Source organism: Elephantulus edwardii, unplaced genomic scaffold, assembly GCF_000299155.1.
Source record: "Elephantulus edwardii isolate Elephantulus edwardi_28Jun2011 unplaced genomic scaffold, EleEdw1.0 scaffold00131, whole genome shotgun sequence".
Lineage (NCBI taxonomy): Eukaryota > Metazoa > Chordata > Mammalia > Macroscelidea > Macroscelididae > Elephantulus > Elephantulus edwardii.
The window spans coordinates 5,675,079-5,693,297 of NW_006399881.1; the positions used below are offsets into that span (position 1 = coordinate 5,675,079).

Here is an 18,219-nt window from a genome sequence, read left to right on the forward strand (position 1 = left end):
AGCAAGCCCTGCTTGAGAAAGTGAAGCCGAGAGGTTATGCATGGTGGGTGCTTGAGGGTATGTGTGGTGCATGAGGGTATGTGTGGTACATGAGGGTATGCGTGGTAGGGGAAAGGACAAAATATCCTGTGTCTTCAAGACTCTACTGAGAACACACCCATCCAACAGTTAAACTAGGCCTAAAATGGAACCCTCTTAAAATGTTGATGAGGGGAACTCTAGTGGCTTGTTGTTGTTGTTGTTGTTGTTGTTGTTGTTGTTATTGTCGAGTCTAGCACAACTCATGCCTACTCTCTGAACAACTGATCTGAACCCTGTCCTATCCTGCCCCATCCTTATCATCCCTGGCACATTTGAGCCCATTGCCACAGACACTGTATTAATCCATCTCGTGGAGGGGGTCTGCCTCCTTTTTGCTGACCCTCCTGCCAATGTTAAGGTATGCAGTTCGAATCCAACAGTTCCTTTGCTGGAGAAAGATGGGCAATCTCCTCTCATGCAGTTTACTGTCCCTGAAGACCCTTTGGAGGGTCAGCTATGGGTCCCTATCTGATTGTACACAGCAATGAAGACAATTCTACTGATGAGGATATCAAATGGTGAGGCCACATTAGAAAAGAGCCTGAGCATCCCACAAACAAATGTGGGAGTTAGAATTTTTAAAAAAATAAACCACAACCAAAAACCTAACAACAACAAAATCAACCCACTGTCGTAGCCAATTTCAATTTATTGCAACCCTCCATTAGGTTTCAGAGGCTGCACATCTTTATGGGGGGAGGCTGCCCATCTTTCTCCCTTCCCAGGGAGAGCCACTGGTGGATTCAAACTGGCACCCTTTCTGTTAGCAGCCCAAAAAGTATCACACTATGCCACCCGTGCTCCTAATAGTTCCCACACAACCTAATCATTTCACTCCTAGGTATATTCTTAAGACAATGAAAGCACATTCCACACTTTTCCCAACTCATTGAAAACATGTGTCTGAAGTATAAGTCCATGTTCCTGTATGTCTCCCATATGGTGATATTTCTAATGTAATTAACGTGTATTGTCATTAAGTATTGTGATTAAAGCCTGTTTATCACACTTGCCTAGGTTCCAACCTTAGCTCTTTCACTGAACGGCTGTGTAACACCAAACAAGTCTACCCACCAGTTTCCTTGTCTGTAAAATGTGGACCACAGTACTGGATACCATATAGGGGGTTTGTGAGGATTGAACAGGATGATATGTTCAAATAGCTTTGATGGCCCCTGACACACAATAAGCACTCAATAAGTACTAGTTCTTAGGTGATTATGGAAGTCTTGCTGCCTAGTGGTAAGGAGCTGCCCTGCCATCCCAAAGGCATATGGTTCGAATTCACCAGACTCTGTGGGAGAGAGATGGGAAATCTTCGCTCATGAGATTTACAGCCTCTGAAAACCTGTTGGAGGGTCAGCTATGAGTTGGTTCTAACTCAAAGACACAAAACAACAACAAAGTCTAGTGATTATTATCACTATCTTGTTAAAGACATTCACCTTGGAAAAACTTGAGCCTGATTTGAGCAGTATAGTCCTGTTATTATTTGCTCTGTTTCTTTTTATTTTTTAAGGTTTAATTTTCTTTTCCTCTTTAATCTACCAACATACCCAGCAGGTGTAAAATACTTTTTAAAAATATTTTTAAAAAATTATTCACTGTTGCACATTTTCCTCCTCTTCCTCCCCCAGTCTACACTGCAATGCACTTCTTGTTCCAGATTGTTCTCATGTATATAATGTATAATTATATATTCCTTTAAACAGTTCTTCCCCTCATCTGTTCTATTGTAGTTTCATTATCTATCTACTCTTTCCTCATTCTCTCCCCCTCCCTATGTCTGTCTTTATAACAGTGGCCCTGTGCAGTATTTGTCCTTTTGTGACTGAGATATTTCACTCAGCATCATGTCCTCCAGGGTCACCCATTTTGAATAATATTGCACGAGTTCCTTGTTTTTCAATGCAATGTAGTATTCCATTGTGTGAATATACCACAGCTTCTCTATCCATTCATTTGTTGATGGGCACTTGGGTTTTTTTCCATCTCTTTGATATTATGAACAACGCAGTAATAAACGTGAGTGTGCATACATCTGTTTGGATGACAGCTTTGATTTCTTTAGGGTATGTTATTGGCATTACTGGCTCAAATTGTGTTTCTATTTCCAACTATTTGAGAAAGCGTTAGACGGCCTTCCATAGTGGTTGTACCACTTTACATTATTTGCTCTGTTTCATAACAAGAGTATGTCTCCGTTCTCTCTTACCCTCTTCTGAGCCCTTGTGGAGATTGAGAGAAATTCAGAGATTACTTCTTACATGGAAAATCAGTTCTTAATTTAACATTTTATCCACAGCTTGTCACTTAGCGACCCCTGTACCCTAAGAAGAGTCTTTGCTTTAAGATGAGAAGTAAAAACATTCACTATTCCTGACAGTGTTCCTAAGTGCTCCTTAAGTCTGACGATCGTCCGGCAGGTTCTCAGAGGTATTTAATCACACAGGAGAAGATTGTCCATCTTTCTCCTGTGGAGCAGCTGGTGGATTCAAACCACATACAAAAGTGAGTACAGAAGGAAAAAGTGAGCTGAAACTTCATGGAATTGACTGGATAGACAAGGCACTCCCGGACTGGAAATCCCAGGCCAAATAGTTCTCTTCTCTTCCATCCTATTCCACTCTATACCATTCATTCTTCTAACATTCTATGTACACAGTATTGCCATGATTCCCAGTCAACTTGATGGCAACTACTAATAACCAGAACAAAGAGCTCTGGTGGCTTAGTGGCCATTGGAAGCTGTGCTGCCAACCTGAAGGCATGTTGTTAGAATCCACCAGCTATTCCGAGAGAAAGATGTGCAATCTCTTCTGGAACAATTCGCTGTCTCTGAAAACTCACTGGAGTGTTAGTTATGAATTGGTTCTGAGTCTACAGTACGTAGCAACAACAATATAGTGTTTCTATAGTTGCAATTTTTAAGGAAAGGGAGCTCTGGTAGATAAGGACCTTTGCTGACACTCTAAAGGCAGGCAGTTCGAATCCACCAGCTACTTCATGAGATTTACAATCTCTGAAAACCCAGTGGAGGGTATACTTTGAGTCAATTCTGATTTAACAGCACATAACAACAACCACTGAATTAGAGGAAGACTCATCAACAACCTGTGTCATGCAGATGACACAACCCTGCTTGCTGAAATTGAGGAGGACCTGAACTGTTTGCTGCAGAAGGTTAAGGACTGCAGTCTTCAATATGGATTGACGCTCAACATCAGGAAAAGAAAGATTTTCACCATTGGGCCAAGAGGCAGCATCATGATAGATGGAGAAGAGATTGAAATTGTTAACAAGTCCAGCTTGCTAAGTTCCACATTCAGCACTCTTAGCACCAGCAGTCAAGAAATCAAAAGATGAATTGCATTAGGAAAATCTCAGAGTGCTGAAGAGCAATCATGTCAGTCTAGAGACTGAGATACACCTGATTCCGGCTGTAGTCTCCTCAATTACTTGCTATGTATCAGAGAGCTGGACAGTGACAAAAGATAACAGACGAGTTAATTGATGCCTTTGAGTTGTGATGCTGGAGAAGAATACTGAACATACTATGGATTGCCAAGAGAACAGACAGATTTGTACTGGAGAGGGTGAAACCAAGTTGCTCATTGGAAATGAGGAATTTGAACCTCTGCCTGGCACGTGGCCAGGAGAGACTGGTCCTTGGAGGACATCATGTTTAGAAGGGTGGAGGGACAGTACAAAAAGAGGAAGACCCTGGATTGGACGGATTGACACGTTAACTGGGGTAATGGAGGTAGGTGTGTCAGAGACAGTGAGATTGACTCAGGTTTAGGCAGGGCTCAGAACTATTGTTCATAGGGTTGCTTTGAGTCACAGGCCATTCAACGGCACACAACAACAACAACAACATCTAAAAAAGCAGATTGCTCAATCTTTCTCCCACAGAGTGGCTGGTGGGGATATATATCAAAACCCCTGTTTGTTCTCAAAGGACAACGTGGGAAGACAAAGCAAAGTATTACAATGAAATGTGCAAAGAGCTGGAGCCAGAAAATCAATTTCTTCAGCATTTCTTAAGCTCAAGGAACTGAAGAACAAATTCAAGCCTTGAGTTGCAATACTTAAGGATGCTTTGGGTAGAATATTAAATGATCCGGGAAGTAGTAAAAGAAGATGGAAAGAATATACAGAGTCAGTGTACCAAAAGAAATTGGCTGACACAGAAGAATTTCATGAAACAACGTATGAGCAAGAGCCTGTGATGATGAAGGAAGAAGTTCAAGGGATAGATAGATAGATAGATAGACTGATTTTTCCTGAAAGGGAACTTATATTTATTAATGAATTTGTACACCCGACAGAAGGTTAACAAGGGGTGTAGATAATGTAGATAATAATAATATAGATAATAATAGCACTGGCATTTGACAAGAACACCACATTTGAATAGTATTGTAAGTAAAGAAGCACTTTCACTCTTAGCTGTTTGCCCTCCTGACTTCTCAAGAAGCTGAGATCTTTGTTTATAACTTTCAGACCTTTGGACCCCCATCTTGATTTCCCATTTCCTGAACAAATAACCAGTTTGCTTTGCTCTCACTTCCCTGTGCAGGAGGGGTCAGTCCTTGAGGGAAAAAAAAATCATTGTGGGAACGTTGGATTAAGTCAAAGAAAGAGAGGAAGACCCTCAACTAGATTAACTGACACAGTGGCTATACCAATGGGCTCAAGCTTGTCAGAGATCTTGAGGATGGCACAGGATAGGGCAAGGTTTAGATCTGTTATTCAGAAGGTCACGATGAGTTGTAGTCAACTCCATAACACCTAACACTTGTAGAAGAAAAAGACAAATATTTAGAAAATCAAAGTCAGATTCAAGAACTCTTTTGCAGTTGGGACCAATCACCTATCACTTACTCATAACTGATCCTCTAGTAGATTTCTAAGGCTGTAAATTGCATGATAGGAGATTGTCTATTTTACTCATGTGGAGCAGCTGGTGGATTAGAACTGTGAGAGTAGCTGCTTTTGGGTTGGCAGTACAACTCCTTATGGATTGTCACTGTCACTGTATACCATCGAGTCAGAACCGACCCCTAGCTAACCCTCCAGCAGTGTTTCTGAGGCTGTAAATCACATCATCTTTGTCCCAAGGAGCAGCGGGTGGATTTGAACCACATCTCTTTGGGTTGGCAGCACAACTCCTCACCGCTAAGCCACCAGAGCTCACTATATTATTACTATTACTTTGTGCCGACTATTAGATGATCCAGGAAGCATTAAATGATGATGGAAAGAGTATACAGAGTCATTGTATAAAAAGGAATTGGTGGACACAGAAGAATTTCATGAAACAACATATGAGCAAGAGCCTGTGGTGATAAAGGAAGAAGTTCAAGCTGCTCTGAAAGAATTGGCATAAAACAAGGTCCCAGGAATTGAAGACATACCAACTGACATACTTCAACAAACAGATGCTGCCCTGGATGTGCTCACAAAGTTGTGCCAAGAAATCTGGAGGACAACCATCTGGCCTACTGACTGGAAGAGATCTATATTTGTTCCCATTCCAAAGAAAGGCTATCTGACAGAGTGTGAAAATTATCAAACAGTATATTTGATATCACAAGCAAGCAAGATTCTGCTGAAGATTATCCAAAAATGGCTGGAACAGCACATCAACAGAGAACTGCCTGAAACGCAGGCTCAATTTAGAAGAGGCCATGGCACTAGGGATATTACAGCTGTCAGGTGGATCTTGTTTGAAAGCAGAGTACCAGAGGATTGTCTATCTGTGTTTCATTGCCTATGCAAAGGCATTTGATTGTGTGGATCACAACAAACTGTGGCTGACTCTGAGAAGAATGGGAATCCCAGAACACTTGATCATGCTTATGTGAAACCTGTACTTGGACCAGGAGGCAGTTGTCAGAACAGAGCAAGGAAACACTGCATGGTTCAAAATTGGGAAGGGTGTGCATCAAGGATGTGTCCTATCTCCATATCTTTTCAATGTATATGTGAAACAGATTATCTGGGAGGCTGGGCTGTATGAGAAGTGTGGCATCAGGATTGGAGGTAGAGTGATCAACAATCTGTGTTATGCACATGACACAACTCTGCTTGCTGAAACTGAGGAGGACCTGAAGTGCTTACTGCAGAAGGTCAAGGACTGCAGCCTTCAATATGGATTGAAGCTCAACATCAAGAAACCAGAGATTCTCACCACTGGGCCGATTGACAGCATAATGATAGCTGATGAAGAGACTGAGATTGCTGACAGCTTCAGTTTACTTGGCTCTACAATAAATATTCTTGGTACCAGCAGCTAGGAAATTAAAAGATGAACTGCACTGGGAAAGTCTGCTGTCAGAGACCTCTCCAAAGTACTGAAGAGCAACAACATCAGTCTGGAGACTAAGGTGTGCCTGATCCAGGCCATGGTCTTCGCAATTACTTGCTATGCATCAGAGAGCTGGACAATGGCTAAGGATGAAAGGAGAGTTGATGCCTTTGAGCTGTGGTCCTAGAGAAGATTACTGAATATACTAGGAGAACAAACAAGTTTGTCCTAGAGAGGGTGAAGCTAGGCTGCTCCTTGGAGGCAAGGATTCTGAAGCTTTGTCTGACATGCTTTGGACATGCTGAAAGGCAGGATCAGTCCTTGGAGAGGGACATCATGCTTGCAAGGGTGGAGGGACAGCGCAGGAGAGGAAGACTCTCCATGAGATGGATTTATTCCATCACTGGTGTAATGGGGTAGGTGTGTTGGAGACAATAAGATTGGCACAAGATAGAGCAGGGTTTAAGGCTGTTGTACATAGGGTTGATATGAGTTGCAAGCAACTCAACGGCAGGATAGTGTGATGATTAACTGGCCCTAAAAACTTACTAGAGGGTCAGCTCTAGGTAGGTTCTGATCTGATGGCACACAACAACTATTACTGTACCATACCATACCATACCATACCATACCATACCATACCATACCATACCATACCAAACTATATCTCGAGCTTTGGTGGCCTAGGAGTGAAAAGCTGCGCTACAATATCAAAGGCACAAGATTCAAATCCACCTGCTACTACACGAGAGAAAGATGGACACTCTCCTCTCATACAATGGACTATCTCTGAAAACCTGCTGGAGGTTCATCTCTGGGACAGTTCTGACTCGATGGCACATAGCAACACCTGCAACCCATAGCAACCCAAAGTATACTAGCTCTGAAGCCTGCCCTGCCTGAGCCAGTCTCACTATTTCTGACACACCAACCCCCACTGCCCTGCTACTATATCAATTCATCTCATCCAGGGTCTTCCTCTCCTGTGCTGTCGTTCCACACTTCCCAGCATGATGTCCTTCACCAAGGACTGGTCCCTCCTGCCCATGTGTCCAAGGTATGTGAGATGGAGCTTCAAAATCCTAGCCTCCAAGGAGAAACTTGTTTTCACCCTTTCAAAGACAAATCTGTTGTTCTCTTGGTGGTCTGTGGTATATTCAATACTCTTCTCCAGCACTACAACTCAAAGGCATTGATTCTTCTTCTGTCATCCTTAGTCATGGTCCAGTTCTCTAATGCCTAGCAAGTAACTGAGAAGACTATAGCATGAATCCAGAGCATCTTAGTCTCTAGACTGACACCTTTGCTTCTCAGTACTCTGGAGAGGTGCCTGACAGCAGATTTTACCAGTGCAATTCATCTGTTTTGCTGACTGCTGTTGTTAAGAATGTTGATTATGGAGCTGAGCAAGCTGAAATTGTTAACAACCTCAATCTCTTCTCCATCTATTATGGTGCTGTCAATTGGCCCAGTGGTGAGAATGTTTGTCTTCTTGATGTTGAACTTCAATCCATATAGAAGACTACAGTCCTTGATATTTAACAATAAGAATAAGACATCTTCTTTGTGGTAGGCGTTATGCTAAATCTGAGATTTGGAGGCCAGGAAGTTGAGTGGAATGCAATTGATGAGATCTAGCCTTTATGGATGATGAGAACTCATTGAATACCTTAGGAAGCCAGTCCGCAATCCCTTTCCATAATTCTGATCTCCACAAAGACTGGAAAACTAAAAGCCTTTTTACTCACTCAACTGGTAGCAAAACCTTACCTTGTACGTCTCACACACATTAAATTTAAAAAGAATTTTTTTAAATTTTAATTATTTTTGTGTGCGTGTACCGTCAAATCAGATCTGACTGGTACAGGAGGAGATTGTCCCTCCTTCCCCGGCAGAGCATCTGGTGGATTCGAACCGTGCGTCTCTGGGATTGTAGTTGCAGCTCCTTGCCACTAGGTCACCAGAGCTCCCCTAAAAAGAATATTTTATATTGTTTAATCCTCCATAATGTATTCATGTTCTATCACAGGACTATGACAATGCTTGCTTATATTTGATCCACTGAGGATGTTAGAAAATATATGGCATGTGTACTATGTCACTTTTTTAAAATAAAACAAAGTTAATTCTGAAACTTATCTGGCCCACAGGGTTAGATAAGGGATTATGAACCAAAACTTATGAGCTAGCAACTCTTCAATGGTTTGAATCCACTCGGGCGGGAGTGGGGGGGGAGCTCCAAAGGAGAAAGATAAGCAATCTCCTTGTAAAACCTGCAGGAGGGTCTGCTGTGGTTCAGACTTGATGACAATAAGAAAAAGAAGTTGGGAGCAGGGACTTGTGGTAGGGAATTGAAAGATGGCAGATACAACTGGGACCGCAGTTGTTGAGAAACATTCCAGCTGTGTCTTTACATTGGATGTGACAGTGAATTTGGGTGAACAGAGATTGCAGGGAGGACACTGAAGGCCACAAGTAACAATGTCAGTGACATTGCCAGAGCAGAAATGTCCACATTCTGCTTCAAACTCACTGCCGTCTAGCCGACTTCAATGCATAACAACCCTACAGGACAGAGAGCCCAACTTACCCATAGGGTTTCCAAGGCTGCAGAGCTCTGTGCAAGCAGACGGTAGCACCTTTCTTGAAATTTGAGATGGGGGAAGACTTGAAACGGACACTGCCAATGTATGTGCACTTTGGAGCCACAGGCTAAATACATTTTTCTATGCATAGATGTAAAGTGAGCAGGAGCTGATATCTTTCCTGAGTGTATCCACTTTCACCTGACCCAGCAGCATGCATTCTTTGAAAAAGCAGGGATTTCCCCAGCAACAATAGCAAAGTTCAACAGAGCAGCAAACAGCAAGTACTGGTGAGTTTGTGGAGAGACTGGAACCCTTATTCACTGTTGGTGGGAGTGTAAAATTCTGTAACCACTATGGAAGGTGGTTTGGTGCTTTCTCAAAAAGCTGGAAATAGAAATGTCATTTGACCCAGTAATTGCACTGCTAGGAATTTACCCTAAAGAGACCAGAACTGCCATCCAAACTCATGTTTGCTGCGTTATTCACAATAGCAAAGAGATGGAAACAACCCAAGTGCCCTTCAACAAACAAATAGATAGAAAATTACAGAGTATGCAGCACTGAAAAAACAAACTTGTAAAATATTACATAACATGGATGACCCTGGAGGACATTATGTTGAGTGAAATGTCTCAGTCTCAAAAGGACTAATACTGTATAGCCCCACGGTTCTGAAGCAGGACTGACATTGGGGTTGGGAGGAGAATAGGAAAAGAGTGGATAGATAGTGAACACTGTATTGGAACAGAGAAGCTGGAGGGTTTGAACTATGGATATTTTGGTTAGTAGCTGAGCACTTTAACCACGGTACCACTGAGATTTGCTCACTTGTTTTCGAGAAGGGACACTTCTGGCAAAAGCAAAGGAACTGGAGAGCAAATGGGAGACCAGCTGAGGCCATCTGTGCAGAACTCTCACTGGCATGCTAAAGAGGCAACGGGCAGCCAGCAAAGGTGAAAACCTTGTGAAATTGTCCAAGTCAGCTCTGCAAATCGAGAGTCTCACTTAGTCTTTACAAGGGACTTAACTCATACAGGAATATGGACACATATTTTAGAAACATTTTTAAATGAGGAGGAATACATTTCTGCCCAATTTCTATTAAACCTCCAAGTCCCTGGCCATTCAATTAACCAAAACTTTTCAGACGTCTCCAAAAGAGTCTTTAGAAGTGAATTCTTTACCGTAATGTAGAAGTTTCTGGGATATGGGTGACTTTATGTCTGCTGTCCTAAAAAGTCTCCTAAATAATCCTGTAATCTCCTAAATAGTCCTGTATTAATTCTAATTCTCAAAACTCATTTCCGGGCACTCAAAACCAACCCATAGCTGACCCTCCAGTGGGTTTTCACAGGTTGTAAATCACACAGGAGGAGATGGCCCTTCTTCGTCCCAAGGAGCAGCTGGTGGATTTGAACTGCTTGTCTGCCTTTGGGTTGGCAACGCAGCTCCCTATCCACTAGGTCACCAGCGTCTGAGAGGATTTAACTGACATGCCCCCCTCTCAAGCCAGGAAAGCTGGGCCTAAACTCCTAGTGTCTTTCGTGAAGGAAAATCTACACTGGCGTGGTTCCAATAGTACAAAAAAATGAGACCAGCGCAAGAATGAGATGCTTTCCCTACTGAACGAGGGGCCAACTCCACCTGGTGGGTTGCTTGGGAAACACATTTCATTCTACTACCGTGATCTAAGTTAAAGAGGAGGAGTCCTGAGAAGGAGCAAGTTCTCCCAGCTGCCTTTTGCAGGGTCTTCAGTCAAAGGATCTTGTTTTTCATGTCTTTGGAGTTAGATGACTCTTCTGACATTGAATGTGAACTGAGTATTTGAGGCTTGTAATAATGCCATATTAGTGTGTCAGTTTTCATTCTTTTTAAAAATTTTAACAATTCAGCCTGTACAAATTTTTTTTAAAACCCTAACATTGCTGTTGAGTAGGAATCAACTCAAAGTTGACCCTCTAGCGGGCTTTCAGAGGTAAATAGCACCGGAGGAGAATATACATCTTTTTCCTGCAGGGCTGCTGGGGGATTTGAACCACCAGAGAGGCGCCACCTTTGAGTTAGCAGCACAGCTCCCTATGGACTAGGCCACCAGAGCTCCCTTAAAGATGAATGTATGTATATATATGCCTCTTATGGTGATAAAACACATTCCAGCTCAAACAGAGTAGCTGACACTTTATTAGAACGCATCCCACTGCGCAAGGCTCAGAAAAGTTTTACACAACTGGAAAAAAACCCAAAACCTCACTTCTAGGAAAAAAAAAAAAAAAAACCAAAAAAAAATCAAACCTTTTGACATCAAGTCGATCCAGAGTAAAACTGTGCGTCATAGGATTTTCTTAGCTGTGCTCTTTACAGGAGCAGATTGCCAGGCCTTACTTCCGTGATGTCACTGGGTGGACTGGAACCACCACCCTTCAGTTTAATAACCACAACATTGCTGTCAAGTTGGTACTCACTCATAGCTGCCTTTCTAGAGAGTTTTCAGGGGCTGTAAATCACACATGGGGAGAAAACTGCCCATCATCATCCTCCCTCTGGAGCAGGTAGTGGATTTGAACCATTTGCCTTTGGGGTGGCAGTGCAGCTCCTTACCCACTAGATCACTAGAGCTCCCCCTGTTGTTGTTGTTGTTGTTGTTGTTATGTGCCGTTGAGTCACTTGTGACTCATAATGACCCTATGTACAACAGCCCTAATTAATCTGCTCTGTCCTGTGCCAATCACACTGTCTTTGACACTCCCATCCCGATTACCTGAGTCACTGAATCAATCCACCTCATAGAGGGTCTTCCCCTCCCGCGCTGTCCCTCCACCCTCCCAAGCATGATGTCCCTTTCCAAGGACTGGTCTCTCCTTACAACATGACCAAAATATGTCAGACAGAGCCTCAGAATCCTTGCCTCCAAGGAGCCACCCAGTTTAACCCTCTCCAAGATGAATCTGTTTGTTTTCCTAGCAGTCCATGGTACTCTCAATACTCTTCTCCAGCACCATAGCTCAAAGGCATCAATTCTCCTTCTATCCTCCTTGGTCATTGTCCAACTCTCTGACACATAACAAGTGATTGCAAAGACCATGACCTGTATCAGACGCACCCTAGTCTCCAGGGAGACACCATTGCTCTTCAGTACTTTGGAGAGGTCCCTAACAGCGAGTAAAAATCAGTTGCCCCGCCCAGGGACTTCCCACATGACTTAGAATTAGACAAATGGAATTCTATTTTAAAACACCCAAGATTTCAATATTAAAATGAATTGTTTAGTGAATCTTCTTTAAGCTAATAAGGGCTCCGTAATTTGTCTGTTTGGAACATTCAAATGTCACAGATTGTTAATATCCAAAAAAGCCCTAGAACTTGATTTTTTTTTCCACCACTCTCTACAAGGGCAGTTTATATGCTAAGAGACTCTCAAAATAGTTTTCCTGCTAAGCAGACTTTATTAGGGTTTTGTTTTCTAGCTGATAACCAAGTTAGACTCCCCTGGGTTGCTTATTAAAATGCAGATACCACATTTGGATTCATTTTTCTTAATCAAAAATTAACTCAGAAAAGGAACAACTAGATTTCCGGATCCCTCTCAGACATGTTGAATCAGAGTGTGTGAGGACAGGGCCCAGAGCTCTGCATTTGCACAGGTTCGCCAGGCATTTTCACGCAAGCCAAGATGGGGAGGCCACTGTCTTGAGAGTTTATACAGTAACTCCCTCCTAGCCAGACTATTTGATTCGTGACAGTACCCCATTCCCACACAAATGTGAATTTCCAGGCGTCTACTATCTCAGATGCATGAGTTGTAATTGTATTTGTTATGACATGATCGGATCTATCATATCCAGTGGAGTTTTCCTTTTTCCAGTCTGCATTCTCCACTCCTTACTTCGTATACTTCAAGCTCATTTTAAAGAAACAACCTACAGGAATTATAAAAGCCGATTGGAAAAGGCTGGATCACAAGGTACACTATCTATTAGGACTGGCTCGTCTATCAATATTTGCACATTAGCTTCTAGTGAGATACACACACACAGAGAGAGAGAAGGAGAGAGAGAGAGAGACAGAGACAGAGAGAGACAGAGAGAGTCGCCTGTTCCCACAGCACCACTTGGAGTGCCAGCTGAACATCAGGTACTCTAATAACAACAATCATGTGCCCTCTTTCCTTTGTTAAATGTATTCCAGCCTGGCCACCCAGAGGCAGATATTCTACAGAAAAGATCCCTAGCCATGGGTTCTCTCTTTTAAATTACATGGAAAATACCTTCCCCTCCCCCAAAGAGAGGCTGAAATCTTGGCTTGAGCGTTTTCTCATCAGTCAGAAACACTGGACTAAATGCAGCTATTTGAAGCACGCAGAGTCACACAGACCCTAGAAATTGCCCCTCCAAGCCACCAAAGACGCAATCTTCCCTTCCTCTCTCCCTCCCTCCCTCCCCCTCTCTTTCTTGTGTTTAAAAATAAACCTCAATTCTGCTGAGAACTGATTTTTTTGGGTTTGGTTTTCTGTTGGTTTTTTTAAACCCTCACCACAGGAAGTGGACTGGGTGAGTTCTCATAGCACATATTTAACAAAGGGCACCGAATGGTGTCTGAGGGACACCTGCCCTAGGCTGATGGAAGGTCTGCTGACCCAAGGGCTAGAGAAGAGCTCCCCTAAGCAGCTGTACCCCTTAGTGGGGGATGGAGGAGGCCTTGAGCAGTCCCTGCCAGCCTCTAGCTGTGGAATCAGTGACCTAGGAAACTGACAACAGGCTTCGTCATTCATATTGCTGGCTTGTCAAAAAAGTCCATCCCTTCCCCTCCCATTGCTCCCCTCTACAATATCCACCTTTCCAGTGAAAACAGAATAAAACCAGTCCCTCCCCACTAATCCCAAAGACATCAGACTTCTCCACTGTTCTAAAAGATATTAACAATCATTCTAAATTTCCTGCTCTCTGTCAGTTACAACTGCTGGGCTATTTCACTGAAGTCTAAACCTCTGATCCAACCAGGGGATTTAGGCCTTGGGATTCAACCACAGTGCAAACAGACCAAAGGAGGATTTAGATGTGAAGAGGTCAGTGGGGAGTCTGAGGAGGAACCAATAGAACTCTGGCTTCCTGTTTATTGTTTATCTAAAATTATCAGAACAAACTTTGAAGAATATTCTGTAAATGGCACAGCAAGCACCATCCCTGGTATGAGAACACTAGGCAGAGGGAGGAGGCCAAGTTCCAAGACCTAAATCCAAGTGTAGCCTTGTGCCTAGATTGGACTGTTCTGTTTTAACTAAACTTCTTGTTATGTGCCCTCAAGTTGGAACTGACTCACAGTTGACCCTTCAGTGGGTTTTCAGAGGCAATAAATCACATGGGAGGAGACTGCCAACCTTTCTTCCAAGGGGCAGGTGCTGGGTTTGAACCATATGCCTTTGAGTTGGCAGTGCAACTCCTTACCACTAAGCCATCAAAATTTCCTTAACTAAACTAGTGCCTCTGGTGCTCTTTTCTTTCTGACAAGATCCATCTGACATTGACTATAATGTCTCTAGTGCCACGACCTCTTCTAAACCCAGCTTGTATTTCTGGTAGTTCTCTGTCAATGTACTGTTCAAGTTGTTTCTGGATAATCTTCAGCAAGATTCTGCTCACATGTGATATTAGTAATATTGTTTGATAATTTCCATACTTTTTTTGGGAATGGGAATAAATATGCATTTCTTTCAGTCACTTGGCCAGGTAGTTGTCCTCCAGATTTCTTGGCACAACTTGGTAAGCACATCCAGGGCAGCATGTTTGTTGAAATATGTCAATTGGTATTCCATCAATTCCTCAGGCTTTATTTTTTGCCAAGTCCTTCACAACAGCTTGAACTTCCTCCTTCATCACCATTGCCTCTTGATCATATGTCGTTTCTTGAAATTCTTCTGTGTCAGCCAATTATTTGTGATACAGTGACTCCTTCCATCTTCTTTTAATGCTTCCTGAATCATTCGATATTCTGCTCATAGCATCCTTAAGGATTGCAACTCACGGTTTGAATTTGTTCTTTAGTTCCTTTAGCTTAAAAAATGCTGAGCAAGTTTGGCCCTTTTGATTTTCAGACTCCCACTCTTTGCACATTTCATTATAATACTTTGCCTTATCTTCCTGAGCTGCCCTTTGAAATCTTCCTTCCTTCCTTCCTTCCTTCCTTCCTTCCTTCCTTCCTTCCTTCCTTCCTTCCTTCCTTCCTTCCTTCCCTTCTTTATTATTTGCATTGACTATGCAAAGGTATTTGACTGTGTGGATCAAAACAAATTGTGGCTAACCTTGAGAAAAATTGGAATCCTAGAACATTTGAGTGTGCTTATGTGAAGCCTATACTTGGAGCAGGAAGCAGTCCTCAGAACAGCAAGAAACACTGCATAGTTCAAAATCAGGAAAGGAGTGTGTCACAGATGCATCTTGTCCCCATACCTCTTCAATCTCTATGCAGAACAGATCATCCAGGAGGCTAGGTTCTATGAGGAGGAATGTGGCATCAGGATTGGAGGAAGACTCATCAACAACCTATCTTATGCAGATGATAATACCTTGCTTGCTGAAACTGAAGAGGACCTAAAATGCTTGTGCCAGAAGGTCAAGGACTGTAGTCTTCGATATGGATTGAAGCTCAACTTCAAGAAGACAAAGACTCTCATTACTGGTCCAATTGGCAGAACCATATTAGATGGAGAAGAGATTGAGGTTGTTAAATATTGAAGCTTGCTTGACTCCACAATCAACACTCTTGGCACCAGGAGTCAGGAAATAAAAAGATTAATTTGATTGGAAAAATCTGCCATCAGGGACCTCTCCAGAGTACTGAAAAGCAATGATGTCAGTCTGGAGAGTAAGGTGTGCCTAATCCAGCCCATGGTCTTCTCAATTACTTGTTATGCTTCAGAGGGCTGGACAATGACTAAGGATGACAGAAGAAGAATAGATACCTTTGAACTGTGGTGCTGGAAAAGAGTCTTGAACATACTATGGACTACCAAGAAAACAAATAGGTCTGTTTTGGAGAGGGTGAAACCAAGTCTCTCTGTGGAGGCCAAGATTTTGAAGCTCTGTCTCACATATTTTGGGCATGTGGCCAGGAGAGACAGGTCCTTGGAGAAGGACATTATGCTCGGAAGATTGGAGGGACAGCACAGGAGAGGAAGACCTAGGATGAAATGGATTGATACAGTAACTGGGGCAATGGGAGTAGGTGTGTCAATATCCATGAGACTGGCTCAGGACAGGGCAAGGTTTAGAGCTGCTGTACATAGGGTTGCAGGTGTCTCAACAGCACACAACAACAACAACAACAACAACAAAACTAGTCCCAGTAATATGTCCAGATGATCTGGGAAGATTCTCCTGAAGCAACCAGGGAACTCTGGTGGTCCAGTGGTAAGAAGCTGCACTGCAATCCCAAAGGTAGCTCAGTGGAAAAAGGATGGGCAATCTCCACCCCTGTAATTAACTGCCTCTGAAAACCCAATGGAGGGTCAGCTTTGGATTGGTTACAACTCCAAAGAACACAACGACAACAATAACAATGCCATAAGCACAAGAGAGTAACAGGCAAATGGCAGGCTTGCCATTTCTGCTCCCAGCGTAAGCTTTCTGTCAGCCACCTTGTGGACTCCAGATAAAAAAACACCACCACCATCCAACGATGGACTGATAAGAAGTCAGTCAAAATATTTTCTTAAAAATGTCTCATACATTGGACTAGAAGTTTGCAGCCACTACTATTCCTTGAAATTTTAGTGTGAAGACAGAGGAAAAAAACGGTTTCATTTTAATCTAACTTCTCTCTTCTGTAGATTTTATGAACATGTATAAAACACATAGGCTCAAGCATTTTATACACATTCATAAAACTTCAGTCAATGCATTTTATGAGTCCACATATTTTTTTTCTGATAGGAGTGCACAGTCTCTACTGATCAAGGCTACAAGGCCTGTCAAGTGTCTTATAACATCAGGCGATTTCTATTGTCTGTAGAAAAGCAGATGCGGGGTGGGGGGAGGGCGTGGAGAGAGGGGTAAGGGGCAAGGTCTCAACCTAATATGAATGTTGTTAGCTCTGTCTCACATACTCACATACTCACATACTCACATACTTTGGGCATGTTAAGAGGGTCCAGTCCTTGGAAAAGGAAATAATGCTCGGACAGGTGGAATGTCAGTGGAGCAAGGGAAGTCCCTTAACAAGATGGATTGACATAGAGACTGTAATGCCAGGCTCGAGTGTATCAGAGATGAAGATGAGGACACAGGACAAGACTGAAATAAGTAATTCATAGAGTTGCTATGAGTCATCCTCAACTCTGAGGCACCTAACAACAAGAAGTGGGGAGCATCTCTTAAACCAGAAACCAAGACCCAAAATCGTGAGATGGCTTGAGTTAGGGATGGATTCTTAATTCACACCTCTTTTAACTAGGGCCCCATAAACAGAGAGAGACAGAAAGAAAAAAAAAACAGAGCAAAACAATAAAAAACACAAATAGAACGGCAACCCATCACAGTGGAGCATCAACCTCTGCAGCCAGCAAGCCAGTGAGACCTACCTACGTATAGCTTCTATACTTACAATAACTCCAGGGTAATAGCCTCCAACCGTCACATTCTGGGTCCTGGTAGTCGCAGCAAGGCCCACCGTGAGAATCAACACGGACACGATAAGCAGGGTCACAGTGACATAAATGGAGTTTCGTTTCCTCCGATTGAAGGCTCCTGAAAGCACACAGAGAAATGGAGACCACTCATTCCATCTGGGAAAGGGGATGAAGACTTGAAGGACAGCCCAAAATTCACCAGACGTGGGGTTGTACAATGGTACAACCACTCTGGAAGACAGTTTGCATTTCCTCAGAAAGCTGAACCGAGAAATTCCATATGACCCAGTATTCCACTGCTTGGAATATACCCCGAGAGAATGAGAACTGAGGCACAAACAGAAGCTTGTACACCAGTGTCCACAGCAGCGTTATTCACCATCACAAGAACATGGAAACAGCCCAAATGTCCAAGCACAATCAAATGGATTGAGAAATTATGATACATTCACACACTGGAATACTACATAACATGCAGGAACAATAATTTTGTAAATTGCTACCTACCTTGGAAGGGACTGGAGAGCATTATGCTAAGTGAACTCAGTCCCATAAGGAGAAATATTGTGTAAGACCATTATTGTAGAATAAGCATGAGGATCCAAGAGGGCGGGGGT

At 42.8% G+C, this 18,219-nt stretch overlaps 1 protein-coding gene across 1 annotated transcript in view; it reads right to left on the reverse strand.

Annotated features, from left to right (window-relative positions):
- Positions 1-18,219, reverse strand: part of TMEM255A (transmembrane protein 255A) — an 81,318-nt gene that overhangs the window by 55,574 nt on the left and 7,525 nt on the right. The window contains exon 2 of the mRNA XM_006893788.1: positions 17,578-17,720. Coding sequence (XP_006893850.1) covers positions 17,578-17,720 — 143 coding nt within the window. The remainder of the gene's footprint in view (positions 1-17,577; positions 17,721-18,219) is intronic.